This window comes from Bos taurus, chromosome 15 (genome assembly GCF_002263795.3).
Source record: "Bos taurus isolate L1 Dominette 01449 registration number 42190680 breed Hereford chromosome 15, ARS-UCD2.0, whole genome shotgun sequence".
NCBI lineage: Eukaryota > Metazoa > Chordata > Mammalia > Artiodactyla > Bovidae > Bos > Bos taurus.
Genome location: NC_037342.1, coordinates 33,516,487 through 33,540,677, shown reverse-complemented (window position 1 = coordinate 33,540,677; position 24,191 = coordinate 33,516,487). Strand labels below are relative to the sequence as shown.

Genomic DNA, 24,191 nt, shown 5'->3' with positions numbered 1-24,191 from the left:
TGTGTTGGTTTTTATATCAATTCCTTGTCTTGCACATCATGTGACTGAGATCTCATAATGCATTCTAAAGGTGATTTTTCCAGTGCTTTTTAATGTAAGATAAACAGATCTATGAAAAATGGTGAAAAGGTCATGGAGAAATCAAATTAAAAAAATCAGTGGTTCTACTCTGAGCCATTATTTTCAAGCAGAAGTGCAATTTAGGTGACCCTGAGCAATCAGGGAGTATAAAGTTACCAGGGTTCCCACAAAACACTAGATATTGCAACCACGTAAGCATGGTTCAAAAGTAAGACATATGTAAAGGCATGAAGTGAAGAATTATGCTCCCACTCTACTTCTGCCCCATCCTCTACAATTAACCACCTATGTATTCTTTCTCACTATTTTAAAAACATATCAAGAAAATATGTATATTTTTATTCCTTCCCACTTTTTTTGCACTATATACACTTTTCTACAACTTTAACTTCTGTCTTAGTAATAATAAATCCTGATAGGTTGTCCATAACGGTTCATGGGGAACATCTTTTTTTTTTTTTTTTTTTTAAAGCTATAGGATGCTCTGGTATATGGACGTACCATAGTTTATTACAGATTTTCCAAATAATAGACATCTGGGTACCTTCCAATCTTTTGCTATTAGAAGTAAGGATGAAATGAATGATTTTATACAGGGTTATTTCAAAACTGCACACATATAACAAGGATACAGTCCGGGGAGAGGAAGATGTTGGGTCAAATTTAAAAAATAATAATTACTAACACTTATAGAGCATTTACTATAAGCCAGGCATCAAGTTAAGCACTCTCCATATATTAGTTTACTTAATCTTTTTAATAATCCTTTGAGGAAAGAAGGTGCTATTATTATCCCCATTTTAAAGATGAGGAAAACTAAGGCATAGAGAGGCTGCACAGCCTGCCCAAGGTCAGACAGCTAGCAGGTGGCAGTGTTAACCAACGTGGCTTGAAAGCCTGTATTCTTGGCCATTATGCGTTGCTTTCTCAGGAGTGTGTGTAGTATTTGTATTTTAAGTGGATATTAGCAATTTGTCCTCCATACTAGTTAGTCCAATTTATTCTCTCACCAGCTCGACTGTACTTTTTTTGCCCAGAGGTTAATAAAAAATTGGGAATTTTATTGGTTTAATTATAGATGAAAAATGGAATCCCAATATAGTATTAATTTGCATTTCTCCTAAATGACCAAAGTTGGATATGTTTTCATATGTTTAATAGCCACATGTATTAATTTTTCTGTGAACTATATATTCCTATATTTTATAAATTTTTATATTCACAAAAGATACTGTCTGTTGGTCTCTTTCTTATTGACTTCTAGGAGCTCTTTACATATTAGAGCTATTACTTTGTGACATGAATTAGACATATTTTTCTAGTTCTTTGTATCTTAATTTTCTTATGCTTTTCTTTCTTGCAGAAGCTTTTGATATTTATATACAGTTTACCCTTGTACAAAGTGAGGGTTAGGGGTACTGACCCTCCAGAAAATCCATGTATAACTTTACAGTCAGCCCTCCATATCTTCAGTTCTGTAGCCCTGAATTCAACCAACTAAACATTGTGGAGTACTGTAGTATTTATTTATTTTTAAAAAACCACAAGTAAGTGGACCTGTGCGATCAAACCCATGTTGCTCAAGGGGGAAGTGTAGTCAAATTTATCTATGTTTTGTAGATTCTGGATTTTGAATAATTTCAAAGTTATATGAGAATTTTCTTGTTTTCCCTCTAGTATTTTATGGTTTAATTTTTTTTTTTTTAGAGTATACTTTCTTTACAATGTTGTGTTAGTTTCTGCTGTACTACAGTATAAATCAGCCATGTGTATACAATGGTTTAATTTCTAAAAATTAAATATTTGACCCACTTGGGATTTATCTTGTTATATGATATGGGGTATGTATACAACTTAATTTTTTCCCAAATGTCTATCCAGTTGTCTTCTTGGAGAACTCATCATTTTGTCACAGATTTGAGGTCTTGCCTTTACCAAATAATTATGTCAGATCATATATTCTCACACTAATTTGGTCCTAATTCTAGACTTTCTATTCTATGTGTCTGTAAATGCATTAAACAAAACTTTATTATTTAACTATTGAGGGTTTATGTATACTCTGTTATCTAGTGGGGCTACATTCTTTCACGACTCTTTTAAAAAATTTTATTTTAATTGTATAATTACTTTACAATATTGTGATGGCTTTTGCCATTAATTTCCAGAGCTTGTGTTATTATTCTTGCCTGTTTCTTATGTGAACTTAATAATTAACCTTTTAAACTTTTTTTTTTTTAATGGGTTGACATTTTTACTGGGATGTTGTGTTGTGAACTTCTTAGACTTAATTTCAAATCTTCCCAAATAACAATACACTGCTTAAGACCCTGTCTGATTCACTGGGCATAGAGACTTGCAACAAAATGATGGGTTTTCTTGGCTGTGTAGTGGTAATTGACATTTATTCATTCACTAAACAACAGAGATCATTTATCCTTTCAATATTTCTAGTTGTAAGACGTTTATTATCTCTTTCAAAGAAATGAGTAGGGAAAAACAGATTTCCAAATATGAAAACCTTCGAAACAGATGCGGCTTGATCTAAAACAGCCTCTAAACCTGCCACCCCAACTTCTTACCGCACATCCTCAGCCGTTGCAAACATCAAGGGCCAGTGAGCAAGGACTCACACAGTCGTAACTGTAGGTTTCTGGAAAGCCCTTTATGTTCTTTCTGGGTCATCCAGGGGCCAGCACCCTTGGCATCACCTGGGAGTTTGATAGGAATGCAGACTCTTGAGTCTTACTCTAGACCTACTGGATCAAAATCTATATTTAAACACGCCCTAAGGGGGTTCATAAATACCTTGAAGTTTGCAGGAAAGAAGATCAGTGGTTCTTAAAGTGTGGGCCTGATAGCAGAAATGGTGGACTCTGCAACTATGTAGAAAAATTCAAACCTTGGGCCCCACCCTACCTCTAATGGATCAGGAATCCCTGGGTTAGTCCCGCAAGCTGCTTGAACAAGCTCTCTAGATGATTCTAGAGGAGGCAAGGAAGGACAAGAAGAGGACAAGGGGACGACAGAGGACGAGATGTTTGGGTGGCAACACAACTCAGTGGACGTGAGTTTGAGCAAACTCTGGGAAATAGTGAAGGATGGGGAAGCCTGGCGTGCTGCAGTCCACGGGGTCACAAAGAGCTGGACACAACTGAGCAACTAAACAACAACTGGATGACTGTGATACACCTGATATTTGTGAATCAATGCTCTAGGTCATCGACTCTCAGTCTTGCTGAGATACTAGGGTCACCTGGCAAGCTTTGGAAGCTCCACAATGCTTCCAAAGTGAAGCATTAGAATTTAGAACTAGAATTGTGAAATTAGAAAAGTGAAATTAGAATTTCAGTTGCTGCAGACTCAGGAACGAAGACGCTTGTCCTTTTCCAGGTGATTGCAATGTGGAGCCAAGGATGAGAACCACTGCTCTAGTGTAGAACAATGCTTCTCAAGCCTGGCTTCATGTTAGAACCACTGCTGCTGCTGCTGCTGCTAAGTCGCTTCAGTCGTGTCCGACTCTGTGTGACCCCATAGTCGGCAGCCTATCAGGCTCCACCGTCCCTGGGATTCTCCAGGCAAGAACACTGGAGTGGGACCACTGAGGGTCTTTTTAAAAAATACTGATGCTCAGGATCTCATCCAGATATGTAAACTGGTCTGGGTAGTGAGGATCACATTCTCTCCACCACCCCCCACAACTGAATCCAGCCAGGATTTCAAACCACTGTCCTAGAAATACCATTTCTCCCACATAAACTTCAAATCACAGTAAAGAGAATAAAGTTTGGAGGTGACAGAAGCTGGACACTTTTTATTTCCCATATATGTACTGAGCCATGATAGTACGTTAGGCCAGAAGATTTAAAGGTAAGAACAGGGACTTCCCTGTTGGCCCAGTGGTTAAGACTTTACCTTCCAATGCTGCGGGTGCAGGTTTGATCCCTGCTTGGTGAGCTAAGAACCACATGCCTTGTGGCCAAAAAACCAAATCATAAAACAAAAACAGTACTGTACAAATTCAGTGAAGACTTTAAAAATTATCTACATCCAAAAAAAGAAAATAAAAGTCTTAAAAAAAAGTACAAAGCATAGTTCCTGCCCATCAGGGAATATATAATCTGTACTGGCAGAAAGACCTGCACATACTTCATACATAAATAATGACTTGAACACATCATTCTATGCTACTGACTATAATTCAAAAAACAAGTTACATCTATTATTGTATATCATTATTAGGTCAAACTAGTTTGCATCTTTTTTTTTTTTTTAACGAATTGGAGTAAAATGAAGGAAATGTATGTTGGAAAACGGTGCAGAAACAGTTTTGAATACAATTAACAATCAGCCTTTAGACATTTGAATCTGGAGAAAGTGGAGGAAAAGATCCATGGCCATTTCACAGAATAATTCGAGAGTTTAAAGACTGGGCAAAGCTGAACTGCTTTAAAGTTTCCTCCTGGGCATAATGGAAGAAAATTATGCTATTGACTCAGTGACAATCAACACACCCTGATATTGTTTGTAAATTAAGGTGTAACTATTAAGAAAAATTAGCAATTAAGAAATCAATTAAGGAGCTTATAATAAACCTTTTCTCGGTTTTATTATTGGAGATATAACTAATTCTTTTTTGCCTCACTATTTGCCTCTTCTCTTTTGAGAATACATTTAAAAATAAAGGAAAAATATTGCCTTAGTCTAGGAGAAACTATTGACCATAAACAGCTTTCACAGAATTTATTTGTATTTTAAAATGAGTGACCAAGCAAAATTTAAAATGTCACATAAGTTTCATGGAAAAGTACATTCACAACTAGAACTGAGTAAAAATGTTGAAAATTCTGTTTGAAGTCAGCTAAGTGTTTTGATAATCAACTAAAAATACATGTCCACTCCTTTGTTTTATTTTCAGTTACGAAGGCAAGGATATGACATAATCTTTTAAGACCATAGACAGAGTTTCCTCAGTTAAGAAAAAATCACAAATGTTCACTTTCCCTTGTTCCTTCAGAAAATACAGGTTAAAACAGGTCAGAGTACCCTAAATAATGCCAGTTTGAATTTGAATAGGTCAAAAAGCATCCCTGTATTTGTGCATATGTGTGTGTGCACACGCTTAGTGGCTGAGTCATGTCTGACTCCCCTTGGCCCCATGGAATATAACCCTCCAGGCTCCTCTGTCTATGGAATTTTCCAGGCAAGAACCCACTGGAGTGGGTTGCCATTTACTACTCCAGGGGATTTGCCTCACCTAGGGATTGAACTGGCGTCTCCTGCATTGGCAGGCAGATTCTTTACCACTAGCACCACCTAGAAAGCCCCAAGGGCATCCCTATTTAATATAACAACCTCTCCTTCATGTTTGAAAATGATCCCACATTGTTGGGGGATGAATTTCAAGCTGTTTCCCCAGTAAGGCTGGTGGATGCACTGATCCAGCCATTCTATTCTCCATGTCCACAAACATGTCCCCTAGGAGGTGGGCTGATGTGAGCTTTATGTGCATCCATGAAATAGAGCTAAGTTTACTGGCTCCAATATGTCTTGAATTCATCATCTGGGGTAGAATAAACCCTCAAAATGATCAGATGAGAAAGGGAGGGGACATAATATTATTCCAATTTTATAGACAGAGAGACTAAAGTTTATAATCAGATCACATCATTTGCACAAGTTGAAAGACAGTACAGTGATTATCAATGGGAATTGGAAAGATAATAGAATCACCTGGATAATAATAATAAAAAAAAACCCTTGTTGTACCCTGCCATCCTTGCACTACCACCCTATATATATATACATACATACACACACACACACACACACACACACACACACATATATATATATATGCTGCCAAGTCGCTTCAGTCCTGGGTGTTCATTGGAAGGACTGATGCTAAAGCTGAATCTCCAATACTTTGGCCACCTCATGCGAAGAGCTGACTCATTTGAAAAGACCCTGATGCTGGGAAAGATTGAGGGCAGGAGGAGAAGGGGACGACAGAGGATGAGATGGTTGGATGGCATCACCGACTTGATGGACATGGGTTTGGGGAAACTCTGGGACTTGGTGATGGACAGGGAGGCCTGGCGTGCAGCGATTCATGGGGTTGCACAGAATCGGACACGACTGAGCAACTGAACTGAACTGAAGTCGCTTCAGTTGTGGCGGACTCTGTGAGACCCCATAGACGGCAGACCACCAGGCTCCTCCATCCCTGGGATTCTCCAGGCAAGAATACTGGAGTGGGATGCCATTTTCTTCTCCCATGCATGCATGCGAAGTCGCTTCAGTTGTGTCCGACTCTATGCGACCCTATGGACAGCAGCCCATCAGGCTCCTCTGTCCACAGGATTCTCTAGGCAAGAATACTGGAGTGGGTTGCCATTTCCTTCTCCACACACACATATATATATATACATACACACACACATACATATATGTATACACACACATACACACAGAATCTGAGCTAAGAATCACTTCTGTCAGTGGCTGTTACTGATAATGAGTATGTCATGTCACCGCCAATGTACTAGAGGGATTTAATAGGATTGAAGACCAGTGCTTTTGTGGGAACAAAGGCAGCCAACACAGAGAATCAAACCCTCAGCTCTGTATTTTATCTAATGGAGTTTATAGTTTAAAAAAAAAAACCTATGGTTCCTTGGATGGAAACATTTTGGGTCTAATAATTGAATTACAGCACTGTAAGCCATTAATGACTTCTATTTTGCTTTTAAGAATTTGTGGAATAATCCCCCCAATTCTTCAAAGAGGGGCAAGGTACAGGGTGTTTGTTTTACTCAGCCGGGTGCTTACAATGACATCGCCACCCCAAAGAAGTGATACCCAGCTGTTTCAAACAGAGGCAAATGCTAGTCGAGTGCCCGGAAGAGATTTTTAAGAAGTCGCTACGTACCTGTTCTAGGTGACCTTCCCCCCTTTTTTTATTGTGAAGTTGAAGATAAGAGTCCATTCTTGGAGTGGGTAATCCCAAAGTCAGCTTGTTTTTTTCCACAAAATATTGTTTGGACTTCCTTCGCCTAGGGCCGCGTGATCCTGGCAGGAATGCCTCGCTGCGTGAACTTGAACTCTTCAAGTACCGAGAGAGGTTGCTGGACTTTTCCTCAGGGTCGCTGTCACTCAGCACGGAAAATGGCTCAGTGCGGTGGGTGCTGAGCTCATAGTTCGGGCTTACGAATTCACTCCCAAGTAAGGAGGCTGTGCTCCGTGGGCTCTTCTGTTCACCTTTCCCCGCTGAGAGGTCCATCGAAGGCTCCTTGGAAGGGTAGAGTGGGTTCAGAGTCAGATTTTCTGTAGAGCTGTCCACAGACTCCGGCAACGCTTCTACAGGCAACAATTTTCCCTCCTCTTTCTTACTCTTCCAGTTTGGATCGTATCGGAGGTGTGAGTATTTGTCTTCTGTGGGTTGTCGGCTGCCCAGAGCAGAAAAGAAATGTCAAGTCCTTCATCCAAACAGATTACTCATTCTCTTCAGCTGACCATCTTACTCGACATCAGTCTCCATCTTTCTCTTACAATTTTCCTTTTTACTATGTAACATGTGAAAGACACATCTCAGGCTCAGACCAGGCCTACATACTACACATAAGGGCAAAAAGTCGTCATTATCTAAGTTCATTGAAATATGGAATAAAAAAGGGGGATGGTTCATTTCTAAATGCTGGAAAACCAATGTCTGTAACATTAAGCCAGCGAAATCATCTTGGTGCGAGGAATGCTATTACTTAGACACACCATAAGTTGCATAAGTAATAAGCTGCTGCAGATAAAATGGATTTCACACTTAGCTGGTGATATACACATTGAGCTGTTTATCAAGGAAGGAAAATTCGACCGTTGCCTGGACAACGACTCAGTCTGCATCTTTGTGGGAGAAAAGCAGGATTTATGCCAACTGAACACCTACACAGGTTCATCCTCCTGAATCAGTGATTTTTATTCATCACTTCATTTTGTCTTTTTTTTTCAAATATGCTACGGGAAGATCCTTCACATTTGGGATCAGACAATGCCTCTGAAAGCTCTCAGCTCATATTCTCTGGGTCAGGTCTGTGTACACAAAACTCAGTAGACAGGTCAGCATGTGTTTTAAGGTGTAGAAAAGCCCTATATGAATAAAAGGTTAAGCATAGGGTCCTGCCTGGTCCATATGAATGGGTCCATAATCAGTACATATGACCCCAAATCAAGTCCTCCCTTTTTCCCTATGACGATCTCAATTTGTAAAGCACCTCCTAGTCTTAATCAAAAAAGGAAAAAAAAAATGCTGGTAATACGGGCATATTTAATGGCCTCTTTGATCTTCAAAAGCTAAATGGGAGAGATTTTCCTTGAGTACAGTAGATGCAATCCTCTAATCAAAAAGAAAATGTAAATCATCTGGGCTTTTTATGCTATTTGATATTCCCGTTTACAGAGGACATAATTTTATGCTGGGTAAACAAACTAATGGGGCCCCTAATGCTAATTTAGTCTTCTTAATGTGAACCTAGATTTCTTTGATTTGATGTAAAGCAGAAACTAGAGCAGAAAGCCCCAACTTCCATATCTTGCTAAATTGTCACTTTGAATTTTTAGTGTCCTTTTTTTTTTTATTAAACCATGACACAAGGCTTGCTGGACGGGATGTCAGTTCCCCGATCCAGGACTGAGCGTGGGCCACACTGGTGTAAGACCTGAGTCCTAACCCACTGGACTGCGGGGAGTTCCCCTCGTCACTCTGAATCTGTACTTCACATGTTAAGATGGAAAACTTATTGGGACAGACTGCTCTGCCTTTTCCACTGAGGGAAGAAAAATGATATTCTCCTCCAGCAAAGGGCCTGGATGGATGGTCCATGATAGTCAGGAAACTGACATCAAACCGTGTGACTCGTCACTCCTGAAACTCCACAGGGCTACCTGCCCCTGGGGCTTTGAGGAGGTCTCTCTGTGCGATGTCCCCTACTGTCCCAGGGGCAGGGGTTGGTCCAGCAGGGCATAATCTGGACTTGGGACTAGACAGACCTGGGCTCAAGTCCTGGGTCCGTCACTACCTGTCTGTGCCTCAGCTGGTAGACCATGTCATCTCTGAGCCGGTTTCTCTCATCCCTAAGTTAGGGATCAGTTATATTTGTTCTGTTTATTTCTCAAGATTGCATAAAATCCAGATGAGACAATGTAGCTAAATTCATGTGCTGTATTTGTGCTTAGTTCACTGTTCACCATGGCAACTGTATCTCCTCACCTAGGTCAGGTCCTGGGCAGCAGGGCTGGCCTTCCTTTCCCTAACCTCTGCCCTGTGCTATGGACAGAAGAGGTAAAAAGTGATGCCTGAATCAATAACTGAGCATTAGATATTTATATTTAAAAAAAAAACCCAACAGTAGTAAATTAGTATTTAAACATGCAGAAAAGCTGTTTTCTTTGGACCAAACAAGTGAATGACTTTAGGGCTTATTTTGTGCTGCATCAAGTATAAGGTTCAGCAATGGTTGTTTAGATGGGGAAGAAAAGATGAAAGTACATCTTCAAGTAAATAAAGATAGAAAGTATTTTTTTAAATGAAGAAATGTGCCATTTTCCCCATATCTATGATATATTCATATCATAGATATATATTATATATCATATAATATATATAGATATATATTCATATCATATCATAGAAAATGTGAGTTTAACTCTCCTCATTCATTCATTCACTTGATTCAACAGAATTTAACTTTCCTCATGCATTTGCTTGTTCAGTGATTCTATAGATGTTTACTGAGCATGTACTGAGTTAGGGGGAGGTGGTGCTAGTGGTCAAGAACACGCCTGTCAATGCAGGAGATGTTCGATCCCTGGGTCGGGAAGATCCTCTGGAATAGGAAATGGCAAGTCACTTTAGTATTCTTGCCTGGAAAATTCCATGGACAGAGGAGCTTACAAAGAGTCGGACATGACTGCACATCCCCACACAAGTTAGGGGGAGATGATGGTGAGCTCAGTTGGGGATACAGACCAGGAAATGAGCGATTTACAACTGGAGTCATGAGTGCACCGAGCAGGAGAACAGGGCCAATCAGAAAATTGCAGAGGAAGGTAAACTTCCAAACTTATTCTATGAGGCCACCATCACCCTAATACCAAAACCTGACAAAGATCCCACAAAAAAAGAAAACTACAGGCCAATATCACTGATGAACATAGATGCAAAAATCCTAAACAAAATTCTAGCAATCAGAATCCAACAACACATTAAAAAGATCATACACCATGACCAAGTGGGCTTTATCCCAGGGATGCAAGGATTCTTCAATATCCGCAAATCAATCAATGTAATACACCACATTAACAAACTGAAAAACAAAAACTATATGATTATCTCAATAGATGCAGAGAAAGCCTTTGACAAAATTCAACACCCATTTATGATAAAAACTCTCCAGAAAGCAGGAATAGAAGGAACATACCTCAACATAATAAAAGCTATATATGACAAACCCACAGCAAACATTATCCTCAATGGTGAAAAATTGAAAGCATTTCCTCTAAAGTCAGGAACAAGACAAGGGTGCCCACTTTCACCATTACTATTCAACATAGTTTTGGAAGTTTTGGCCACAGCAATCAGAGCAGAAAAAGAAATAAAAGGAATCCAAATTGGAAAAGAAGAAGTAAAACTCTCACTGTTTGCAGATGACATGATCCTCTACATAGAAAACCCTAAAGACTCCACCAGAAAATTACTAGAACTAATCAATGATTATAGTAAAGTTGCAGGATATAAAATCAACACACAGAAATCCCTTGCATTCCTATACACTAATAATGAGAAAACAGAAAGAGAAATTAAGGAAACAATTCCATTCACCATTGCAACGAAAAGAATAAAATACTTAGGAATATATCTACCTAAAGAAACTAAAGACCTATATATAGAAAACTATAAAACACTGGTGAAAGAAATCAAAGAGGACGCTAATAGATGGAGAAATATACCATGTTCATGGATTGGAAGAATCAATATAGTGAAAATGAGTATACTACCCAAAGCAATTTATAGATTCAATGCAATCCCTATCAAGCTACCAACAGTATTCTTCACAGAGCTAGAACGAATAATTTCACAATTTGTATGGAAATACAAAAAACCTCGAATAGCCAAAGCGATCTTGAGAAAGAAGAATGGAACTGGAGGAATCAACCTACCTGACTTCAGGCTCTACTACAAAGCCACAGTTATCAAGACAGTATGGTACTGGCAAAAAGACAGAAATATAGATCAATGGAACAAAATAGAAAGCCCAGAGATAAATCCACGCACATATGGACACCTTATCTTTGACAAAGGAGGCAAGAATATACAATGGATTAAAGACCATCTCTTTAACAAGTGGTTCTGGGAAATCTGGTCAACCACTTGTAAAAGAATGAAACTAGAATACTTTCTAACACCATATACAAAAATAAACTCAAAATGGATTAAAGATCTCAACATAAGACCAGAAACTATAAAACTCCTAGAGGAGAACATAGGCAAAACACTCTCTGACATACATCACAGCAGGATCCTCTATGATCCACCTCCCAGAATATTGGAAATAAAAGTAAAAATAAACAAATGGGACCTAATTAAACTTAAAAGCTTCTGCACATCAAAGGAAACTATTAGCAAGGTGAAAAGACAGCCTTCAGAATGGGAGAAAACAATAGCAAATGAAGCAACCGACAAACAACTAATCTCAAAAATATACAAGCAACTCCTACAGCTCAACTCCAGAAAAATAAATGACCCAATCAAAAAATGGGCCAAAGATCTAAATAGACATTTCTCCAAAGAAGACATACAGATGGCTAACAAACACATGAAAAGATGCTCAACATCACTCATTATCAGAGAAATGCAAATCAAAACCACTATGAGGTACCATTTCACACCAGTCAGAATGGCTGCGATCCAAAAGTCTACAAATAATAAATGCTGGAGAGGGTGTGGAGGAAAGGGAACCCTCTTACACTGCTGGTGGGAATGCAAACTAGTACAGCCACTATGGAGAACAGTGTGGAGATTCCTTAAAAAACTGGAAATAGAACTGCCTTATGATCCAGCAATCGCACTGCTGGGCATACACACTGAGGAAACCAGAAGGGAAAGAGACACGTGTACCCCAGTGTTCATCGCAGCACTGTTTATAATAGCCAGGACATGGAAGCAACCTAGATGTCCATTGGCAGATGAATGGATAAGAAAGCTGTGGAGTATTACAAAGTAACACAATGGAGTATTACTCAGCCATTAATAAGAATACATTTGAATCAGTTCTAATGAGGTGGATGAAACTGGAGCCTATTATACAGAGTGAAGTAAGCCAGAAGGAAAAACACCAATACAGTATACTAACGCATATATATGGAATTTAGAAAGATGGTAATGATAACCCTGTATAGGAGACAGCAAAAGAGACACTGATGTATAGAACAGTCTTATGGACTCTGTGGGAGAGGGAGAGGGTGGGAAGATTTGGGAGAATGGCATTGAAACATGTGAAACGTCATGTATGAAACGAGATGCCAGTCCAGGTTCAATGCAGGACTCAGGAGGGACATCCAGTCCCATCTTGGGAGAAAGGGGAGCTTTCTGAAGGCATTGATGGCTTAGCTGATACCGAAGGCTAAGAAGGGCAGAGAGTCTAAGCCAGGCTGAGGAAACAACTTGTAAAAAGGAACAGACGGGTGAGAGAACATGGGGCTTTCAAAGGACAAATTTTGCATGGATAAAGTGGAGGGTAGGAGTGGGGATGGTTGAGGAGTGAAGGTCAGGGTTAAGCCGAGGTGAGATTTTGCAGGGCTTTGTAAATTCCATGAAGGGTATGGCTTAGCTCCATTAACTTGAAAGTTTGGATTTAATTTAGCAAAATCACTCAATTAGAGAACAAGGTAAGACAGATATATTTGGATAGGCACAGTGATGTGGTGTTCAAAGGGCTTATCTATGGTTATCTACGGCTTATATATGGTTTTTGGGGGAAAGTTTTAGAACAGGTAGCCTTCTTCTTTGCACTGTTTAAAGCAGGGCTTGGCAACCTTAAAAGTGATACATCTGGGCCTCTCTGGTGGCTCCGTGGTAATCAGCCTGCCAATGCAGGAGATATGGGTTCAGTCTCTAGTCCAGGAAGATCCCACATGCTGTGGAGCAACTCAGCCCATGACCACAACTGCTGAGCCAGTGCTCTAGAGCCTGGACGCAGCAACTCCTGAGCCCATGGACTGCAACCACTGAGGCACGTGAGCCTAGAGCGTGTGCTCCACAACCAGAGGAGCCACTGCAAATAGACGCATAAGCACCGAAACTAGAGCGTGTCCCTGCTATCCACAACTAGAGAAAAGCCCGCGCAGCAATGACGACTCAAAAATAAATTAAAAGACAAATTCTTTTAAAGTGACACATCTTATTGGGGCCCACCGCCCCACTGCTTTCCTAGGGTGGATTGTAGAGTGCTGGCTTTGGGAAGATAGAACATATTATGGTGTGCTGATCTAATGCTAATGCTAAGTCACTTCAGTCATGTCCGACCCTGTGTGACCCCATAGATGGCAGCCTACCAGGCTCCCCTGTCCCTGGGATTCTCAGGCAAGAACACTGGAGTGGGTTGCCATTTCCTTCTCCAATGGGTGAAAGTGAAAAGTGAAAGTGAAGTTGCTCAGTTGTGTCCGAATCTGAGCGACCCCATGGACTGCAGCCTACCAGGTCGCTCCGTCCATGGGATTTGCCAGGCAAGAGTACTGGAGTGGGGTGCCATTGCCTTCTCCAGGTGTGCTGATCTAGGGAATGCTTATAATGAATCTCCATTTTTAACCTCAGAGCAACCCTATGGGGAGGTGTCACCATTATGCCCATTTAATAGATGAAGAAACTGAGGTTTGGAGAGTGAGGATCAGATTGCTAAGTCACTTCAGTCATGTCCGACTCTGTGCGACCCCATAAACGGCAGCCCACCAGACTCCCCCGTCCCTGGGATTCTCCAGGTAAGAACACTGGAGTGCGTTGCCATTTCCTTCTCCAATGCGTGAAAGTGAAGTCGCTCAGTCGTGTCCGACTCCCAGCGACTCCATAGACGGCAGCCCACCAGGCTCCTCCGTCCATGGGATTTTCCAGGCAAGAGTACTGGAGTGGGGTGCCATTGCCTTCTCCGATCAGATTGCCTGCACTGAATTCCTCATACTGCCAGTTACCGTGGGAGTGTGGGCAAGTTATTGTACTTCTCTGTGCTTCAGTTTCCTCATCAATAAAATGAGGATGCGAATAGTACCTACCTAAAAAAAGGTAATGGTACCTACTTCATAGTCATTGAGATTATTAAGCACATTTGTATACATATATATGCTGAGAACTGTGTTCTTTTTTAAAATATAATTTTCTTATTTTCTGTGTTTGCTTTCTAAAAAATATTTATTTGGTTGTGTTGGGTCATAGTTGTGGCACACGGGATCTTCGCTGTGGCACGCGGGCTTTTTTCTAGTTGTGGCCTGAGGGCTTAGTTGCCCTGCAGCATGTGGGGTCTTAGTTCCTTGACTAGGGATCAAACCTGCATCCCTGCATTGCAAGGCCGATTCTTAGTCACTGGACCACTGGGGCAGTCCCTGGAACTATGTTCTTGGCACAAAGTAAGGAGGGTCCCAGGAAGGGTCTGCTCTGAAAGCGTGTGCCGACAAGCTCCGTCACGGTGTCTGTGGCTGTGTGTTGTGTTCTGTCACATGACACGGCACTGGTGTGTCCTGTGCTTCCTGCTGATTGGATCTCAAGGGCTTATTTTCTCCCTAAGGCCCAAGTTATTTCCAGGACACAGCATTGTCTCGTGATGCAATAAGTGGCACCTTAGTGGCCTGAAAGTGTGAATACACTATCTTAGAAAAAAAAAATTTTCCCAAGAACTAGGCATCATGGAGACTCTGTTTCAACTGTGATTTAGGAAAATGGGATTAAGAAATGTCTGTGTTTCCACATGATGAGAAATTTTAGGCACTGCTGAGAGATGATGAGGAAGATAAAACCGGGAGATTTCAATTATTTTAGACTTTCAGAAGGAGATATAATTTCTAGCCTCAACAAATTGCCATCAGACACTGCCCACAGAAGTAGCATCACACACCCTGGAAAAGACAAGTGTTTTGAGTGAAACCTGGAAAATTCAGAAGGTTTTGAAACAAATCAGACACACTGAGTTGCTCTGGCTGTGAAAGATATTTTTGGACCAATCGTTTGAAGAGACACTCTAGTAAGGTGTATTTACAAGATTAGAATCAGAAAATATGGCTCTTCTAAGAGCTTTAATTACACTGTACCGCGTACACCTACAATGACTATCTTAAAACACGCCCCTTTCTCTTCCTTTTGATGGAAACCATATGTAGGGACAAATGGGAGGTTATGTTTTGCAAACTCAGGAGCGTGAAAAGCTGTAATACTTCACGGAAACAAATCTAATGCTTGAAACAGAACATGATACTAAAGAACCCCATTGTTCTGAGCTTGTGTGCTGAGATGCTCCTTTGTGTTGTGTGGTCCAGGTCAACACACTGGGAACACAATGAGTGTGAAGTGCTCCTTCATCGGTAATCATGTGCACACAAAACACACACCTTGTTTTCTCCCCAGCGGATAGGGAGGTTAGACAATGAGTACACAATGCCTTTGTTGCCATTCAGACAACAGATGCCAGGTCTGCCCTTCAGATGCCCAGGTTAGAGACGGATGCAGAGAGGAAGGGGAGGGTGGTCTCCTAGGCATATGCCATCCTATTTGCTGTCTCTAATGGACCACATTCGAGCACTGACTGTGACAACTTCAGTCCAAATAAAATCAAATCTCCATTTGACAAACAGCTTCGTGTTCAGTTTAGTATTCAATCAAAAAATTACTAAAATTAGAGCATGTTTCTAGTACAATTAACATCCTTTGCACTCATAATAAAATATTCAATAACTGGCCATTTTGCCTGTCAAGGAGGTGAATAAAAGCATTGCTATTAATCATTTAGCAGTTATTTCTTTGCCACTTTAAGTAGGCAGTTAAATTGAAACTGCACATGTTATTATTGATTTAGGTTTAATTTAATCCTTTTAAACAGAACAATTATTCCCAATTTATATGCCATTAAATCTTTTATGGATATGAACAGCAAATTCAATTTCTGTTTAAGTGTACAGTTTTTAATGCTTCTTTAAGGAGCAATAAAACTGACAATTGCTTCCAGGGATTTCTGAATTCTGTGCTCATCTTAATCTTTTTATCAACAGCTTTTAAGTAAATAAAATGAAATAAATCCAAAGGATCAAAAAAATCACTTTTGTAAGTGCAAAACAAAAAGGTTCCACAAGTATATTGAAATCCTTTGGGAAGGCTATTTACAACCCAGAAAATTTCATCTAATGCAGGAATTTATTCTGCTAAAAAAAAATTAAACATTTTAATAGGAGAAAAGTAGTTTAATGAACCAAAGGCCAAAGACTATCCACAAATGAAGGGCTTGGATTGTTATGTTATCTGGTGAATTTTGTTGACTGCAGTCATACAGTTTGGATAATTCCAACCAAAATCTCCCTTTTTTGACAACAGCTTTTGGCTGCAAAATAACCAAGTATTTGCACCAGGTTCTTATTAGTACCAGTGTTGATTCATGGACAATCTCTGAGTTAAAATAAATTATCTTAAGAGGGCATGCTAGTAATTGCAACGTGAAATTCCAGTACCTTGTTTCCATTAAGATTATCTTATGTGAAACAAAGGCTGCATCCTCACAAGGGAAATGCTGATGACACAGAACATATTCAGAAACAGAATTCCTTCCCCTCCTTCAGTGAGAGTGTACAATGCTCCTGCCAGACATTTTCTGTGGAAAGCTCGGGAGTTCTTTTCATTCTCCAGAAACAGTGGCTAAAAGGCAGAGACCCAGACTGACAACACTTCCAGGTGCTAGTTTCTTGGACTTTTTTCTTTTAATATATATATATATTTTTTTTTGATGTGGACCATTTTTAAGAAAATCCACTCCAGTATTCTTGCCTGGAAAATTCCATGGACAGAGGAGCCTGGTGGGCTACAGTCCATGGGATTGCAGAGAGTCATACAATTGAGCACACACATACCATTTTAAAAGTCTAGATTGAATTTGTTACAATATTGTTTCTGTTTCATATATATATATATATATATATATTTTTTTTTTTTTTTGCCAAGAGGCATGTAGGATCTTAGCTCCCTGACCAGAGATGGAACCCGCATCCCTTGCACTGGAAAGCAAGATATTAACCACTGGACCACCAGGGAGGTCCTCTCTTGTATATTAACTGCCAGATACCAATGGCATTGGAATTGCAAGGTAGCTGTGATGTCATGGGAAGAGCACTGGAGAGGTCTTGACACCTGAGCCCTAATCCAGATTTTGCCACTGAGCAGTTACGTGAACTTGGGTAAGTTTCTTATCCACTCTAGGCCTCAGGTTCCACCTTTTATTAATACAGTAAGGGATAGGCTGATCTTTAAAAGACCAAACAGCTCTAAGAATCCACCATTTTAAAAACTGAATTGGGCCTATCATGGGAAACTCACCAATGTATATAGGGGTTGGGGAAAATTTTTAAATTCAATACATTAAAAAATTAGTAACCAAAGATTTCCACATTACCAAATTTGTCAGGGAGTAGAAACAAATGAATACAGTGAGGGTTGTCAATTAAACTTATCTGCTCAGTTACTTGGTTACAGTCTTCCTCTTGATAGACTGGCAGGACTGTAGGTGATATAAATTCAATAACACATTGTGAGGTTTCGAACTCACTGTTTATTTACTTATTTTAACACAGTAATGCATCCCCATTTGGAAATAAGCTGGAAAGGAACTCATGGTCCTCTCCGAGGGCAATAATACCCCAGGAGTCACGGTAGCATTAGCATTTCTGGCGGGGACTGTGCCTCTAATAGACACAATTCATGCCCACACACACACTTCACTTCCTCCTCTGACTGCTCGTCTGTCATGATGGCACAATGCCTGCTCTGAGGAGCGCATCAGGGTTTGACAGCTGCATAGTTTGTGAGCAAGTGAACATAAGACAGCAGTGACCAATACCTATGACACCAGGTCACTTCTTTGATATGATGATACCCATGTGATCAGAAATAAATAACCAACATGCTAGTAGCTATCGCCAAATACTGTGTGAACCCCATAGGATTGGGTATATGTGCATGCATGCTCAGTCATGTCTGACTCTTTGCAACACTATGGACTGTAGCCTGCCTGGCTCCTCTGTGGATGGGATTTCCCAGGCAAGAATACTGGAGTGGGTTGCCAATTCCTTCTCGGGGAGGATCTTCCCCACTCAGGGATCAAACCTGTGTCTCTTGCATCTCCTGCACTGGCAGGCAGATTCTTTACCAGTGAGCCACCTGGGAAGCCCTTGGGTATAGAATAGAATGCATTTGAAGAGGCTGGCCAACCAATGACCTTAAATGGAAAATCTCATCAAGACAACATAAATTAACATGGATGAATGTTGCTAGAAACCAACAGGAATGAAAGTTGATGCCTGGAAGCTCTCAGAATGTTCTTGATAAAACTAGAATATTATACCTAGCCTCAAGTTTCTTTATGCTCCCAATCAGAGGGGGAAAATAAATCTCTATGACACTTATGAGAGGAAGTAATCTCTCATCAGCTCAAATATATCTTATGTGTGAAATTGGAGGGGGAAGTTAAAATTCTGAGTTTGGGTTTTTACTAAGTCTCTCTATGTACTTTTGGTTTTGCTTATCCCATACTAATATTTAAGTCCTAAAAATCACCATTCAGTACTTCACTTGATTCTTATATTGTTAATTGGAGACAACATACAGTCATCCCTGGTATATATGAGGACATGCTGAGAATACCAAATTCTGTGGATGCTCAAGTGGCAGGACCCACCCTCTGTATCCACAGTACCACATCCAGTAATTCAACCAGCTGTGGGCTTTGTACTACTGTAGTACTATTTATTAACAAAAAATCCTCATGCGAGTGAACCCATTCAGTTCACATTCATTTTGTTCAAGGATCAACTGTATACACACACACACACTACATATTTATATATAAGTACTACATATTTCATATATATATATGTGAAAGCTTTTGAGAGGAAAAATTATATACTACCACAAAAATGCAGATGATTATTCCTGAGTCCTTTTCTTGCTTTCAGTCAATTCTAAATATTCAAGTTAACTAAGAATACTTTCCCGCACCTGTCTTCCACCAAGTACTTTCTGGCACAAGGTGGTCTTTTAGACAGAATGGGGAATATTTGGTGAGGGCTCTGCTTCCCAGGTGATGAGAGAACCTTCACTGAAGGAAAACATTCTGTTTTCCAGGAGAGTTGCTGGGGAATATAGGCTACTGTGATTCTGTTCATATGGACCCTCAATGGATGTGAATCTGAGCAAGCTCTGGGAGGTGGTGAAGGACAGGGAAGCCTGGTGTGCTGCAGTCCATGGGGTCACAAACAGTTGGACATGACTGAGTGACTGAACAACAACAAATGATCCTCCTGCCCAAAAGTAAAATACCATTAATATTTATTGTGTTCTGAGGACACAGGATCCATTACAGATTTGTATTACTTAACTAAAATTTATCACTTTACATGCATATTTAATCTGGCCTCAGTTCGGTCCATATTGAAGCTGTTACAGCTTTAATTTCTGATAGAGAGCAAAACTGAGTTCTTGACTAGATCAGTCCTTGATCACCTATCCAGATACATACAAGTGGAGGCACAGACTTTGGAGTTGGAAGACAGTTCATTTAGCTCAATTTCTGGCTCGGCCACTTAGTAGCTACATATACCTAACAAAACTTTCAGAGCCTTGGTTCCCCATTTGCAAAATTTGTCTAAGAGCCTCTTGTTGTGATAAATGAGATAGTATATATCAAGCAAATGGTCCTCCAAATAGTAGCTAATTATATTGAGGTATTTTTGTAAATAAAACCTTATCAAACACATATACCAGTTACTGTATTGCTGCTTTCTGATTTTTTTTTTTTTTTTAATCATATGAGGTTTCAGAGGGCCACAGGGCTGAAGAGGTTATTTCTAATGCTCTAGGAATTACATTGATCTCCTTTTCCCTGAGTGCCGAGTGTCATAAGGCTAGTTCTGGAGTGGGGTTTAAGGATTATCACGTGAAGATCCTCTTTCTACTCTTGATTCATTCACTGCAGTCAATGCTGCTCCAATTTCTATTAAGTAAAAGGTTTTTCTAATCCATATACATTGAGCTGAGGCTTGGCTTTGCTGAGGTACAAGGGAGTAATTGCTTTGAGGAGGTTCTAGTAACATCAAAACACAAGAGTAGAGCTCAAGTGACTTGGCAGGCAGCTTTTAAAATGGTTGCCCATAAAAGCAAGAAGAAAGAGATTTTTCTTGGTTTTAAGGCAAGGCTTTGACTAATTATTTTGAACTACAGTTCCCAGAATGCCATCTACCTGCCAGAAATGAAAGCACTCTTGAATTTCATATTGAGAGCCTGTGATCAATTTGTCTGTTTCTTGACTCATAAACTACTCAGATCCAAGCAACGATACACCTAGGAAAAGTTTCCAAGATGAATAGAGAAAGGGGCCAGTAAGGAAATGCTCAACTGGATGACATTTTTTTAAGGCTTTTAAAAACATTTTTATTTGGCTATGCTAGGGCCTTAGTTGCAGGATCTCTCAGTTGCGGCATGTTGGCTCTAGTTCCCTGATCAGGGGTTGAACCTGGGCCCCCTGCATTGGAGTGCAAAATCTTAGCCACTGGACTATCAGGGAAGTCCCTGGATGATATTCTTGAGGTACTACTTGACTAAATGCTTTGGTTGTGTTTTCCTTTGTAGTGGAGAACTGGTTCTCCAGTCAATGTATGAAGCATTGTACAGCCAAACAACTACCAGGGCCATAACCCACTCTAATCCTGGGGATTATAGTCTTTCATTAATGTTTCCAAGACAAATCAGTCTAAGGAAAATACCATCATTTTAGGATCTGTGAATCAGAAGACCAAGGCCCTAACCATGCTTTTGACTTTATATTATTCTTTATTTAAAAATACATTGATATTTTTGGGGCTCCCTTGGCGTATAAAAGTGTCACATTCTTCCGGCTACTATGGATTTGTGAAATTGTTACTTTTCTTCTTACTCTTTAGTGGTGACTGTCTCTTCCTCCAGTGCTCTGAAAAAATAGAGAACCAATGGCTCTTCTAAGGGGATCCTATGTAGTGAAATCGATCACTGGATTGAAAATTTAGAGCTGGGTGCCCATTTCATCTCTTCCACTAAATTACTTTGTGACACAGGAGATCAAGCTCTGAGCCTTTACAGTGGGAATACTGACTCCAAGACTCTAGACTACCAGAGAACTAACCCTCAGTCAGTTCAGTCACTCAGTCGTGTCCGACTTTTTGTGACACCATGAATCGCAGCACGCCAGGCCTCCCTCTCCATCACCAACTCCTGGAGTTCACCCAGACTCACGTCCATTAAGTCGGTGATTCCATCCAACCATTTCATCCTCTGACGTCCCCTTCTCCTCCTGCCCCCAATCCCTTCCAGCATCAGAGTCTTTTCCAATGAGTCAACTCTTCGCATGAGGTGGCCAAAGTACTGGAGTTTCAGCTTCAGCATCATTCTCTCCAAAGAAATCCCAGGGCTGATCTCCTTCAGAATGGACTGGCTGGATCTCCTTGCAGTCCAAGGGACTCTCAAGAGTCTTCTCCAACACCACAGTTCAAAAGCATCAATTCTTCGGCGCTCAGCTTTCTTCACAGTCCAACTCTCACATCCAGACATGACCACTGGAAAAACCATAGCCTTGACTAGACGGACCTTTGCTGGCGAAGTAATATCTCTCCTTTTCAATATGCTATCTAGGTTGGTCATAACTTTCCTTCCAAGGAGTAAGTGCCCTTTAATTTCAAGGCTGCAGTCACCATCTGCAGTGATTTTGGAGCCCAAAAAAATAAAGTCTGACACTGTTTCCACTGTTTCCCCATCTATTTCCCATGAAGTGATGGGACCAGATGCCACGATCTTCATTTTCTGAATGTTGAGCTTTAAGCCAACTTTTTCACTCTCCTCTTTCACTTTCATCAAGAGGCTTTTGAGTTCCTCTTCACTTTCTGCCATAAGGGTGGTGTCATCTGCATATCTGAGGTCATTGATATTTCTCCCGGCAATCTTGATTCCAGCTTGTGTTTCTTCCAGCCCAGCATTTCTCATGATGTACTCTGCATAGAAGTTAAATAAGCAGGGTGACAGTATACAGCCTTGACGTACTCCTTTTTCTATTTGGAAGCAGTCTGTTGTTCCATGTCCAGTTCTAACTGTTGCTTCCTGACCTGCATATAGGTTTCTTAAGAGACAGGTCAGGTGGTCTGGTATTCCCATCTCTTTCAGAATTTTCCACAGTTTATTGTGATCCACACAGTCAAAGGCTTTGGCATAGACAATAAAGCAGAAATAGGTGTTTTTCTGGACTCTCTTGCTTTTTCCATGATTCAGCGGATGTTGGCAATTTGATCTCTGGTTCCTCTGTCTTTTCTAAAACCAGCTTGAACATCTGGAAGTTCACGGTTCATGTATTGCTGAATCTGGCTTGAAGAATTTTGAGCGTTACTTTACTAGCGTGTGAGATGAGTGCAATTGTGCAGTAGTTTGAGCATTCTTTGGCATTGCCTTTCTTTGGGATTGGAATGAAAACTGACCTTTTCTAGTCCTGTGGCCACAGCTGAGTTTTCCAAATTCGCTGGCATATTGAGTGCAGCACTTCACAGCATCATCTTTCAGGATTTGAAATAGCTCACCTGGAATTCCATCACCTCCACTAGCTTTGTTCGTAGTGATGCTTTCTAAGGCCCACTTGACTTCACATTCCAGGATGTCTGGCTCTAGATCAGTGATCACGCCATCGTGATTATCTTGGTCATGAAGATCTTTTTGTACAGTTCTTCTGTGTATTCTTGCCACCTCTTCTTAATATCTTCTGCTTCTGTTAGGTCCATACCATTTCTGTCCTTTACAGAGCCCATCTTTGCATGAAGTGTTCCCTTGGTATCTCTAATTTTCTTGAAGAGGTCTCTAGTCTTTCCCATTCTATTGTTTTCCTCTGTTTCTTTGCATTGATCGCTGAGGAAGGCTTTCTTATCTCTCCTTGCTATTCTTTGGAACCCTGCATTCAGATGTTTATATCTTTCCTTTTCTCCTTTGCTTTTTGCTTCTCTTCTTTTCACAGTTATTTGTAATGCCTCCTCAGACAGCCATTTTGCTTTTTTGCATTTCTTTTCCATGGGGATGGTCTTGATCCCTATCTCCTGTACAATGTACAAACCTCCATCCATAGTTCATCAGGCACTCTTATCTATCAGATCTAGTCCCTTAAATCTATTTCTCACTTCCACTGTATAATCATAAGGGATTTGATTTAGGTCATACCTGAATGGTCTAGTGGTTTTCCCTACTTTCTTCAATTTCAGTCTGAATTTGGCAATAAGGAGTTCATGATCTGAGCCACAGTCAGCACCCGGTCTTGTTTTTGTTGACTGTGTAGAGCTTCTCCATCTTTGGCTGCAAAGAATATAATCAATCTGATTTCAGTGTTGACCATCTGGTGGTGTCCATGTGTAGAGTCTTCTCTTGTGTTGTTGGAAGAGGGTGTTTGTTATGACCAGTACATTTTCTTGGCAAAACTCTATTAGTCTTTGCCCTGCTTCATTCCATATTCCAAGGCCAAATTTTCCTGTTACTTCAGGTATTTCTTGACTTCCTATTTTTGCATTCTAGTCCCCTATAATGAAAAGGACATCTTTTTTGGGTGTTAGTTCTAAAAGGTCTTGTATATCTTCATAGAACCGTTCAACTTCAGCTTCTTCAGCCTTACTGGTTGGGGCATAGACTTGGATTACTGTGATATTGAATGGTTTGCCTTGGAAACAAACAGAGATCATTCTTTTGTTTTTGAGATTGCATCCAAGTACTTCATTTTGGACTCTTTTGTTGACCATGATGGCTGCTCCATTTCTCCTAAGGGATT

At 40.3% G+C, this 24,191-nt stretch overlaps 1 protein-coding gene across 4 annotated transcripts in view; it reads right to left on the bottom strand.

Moving 5' to 3' along the window:
• JHY (junctional cadherin complex regulator) overlaps window positions 1-24,191 on the bottom strand; it is an 82,082-nt gene that overhangs the window by 44,086 nt on the left and 13,805 nt on the right. For all 4 annotated transcript variants that reach the window (XM_059874968.1, XM_059874967.1, XM_024975533.2 and 1 more), the window contains 1 exon segment: window positions 7,013-7,529. In XM_059874968.1, coding sequence (XP_059730951.1) covers window positions 7,013-7,529 — 517 coding nt within the window.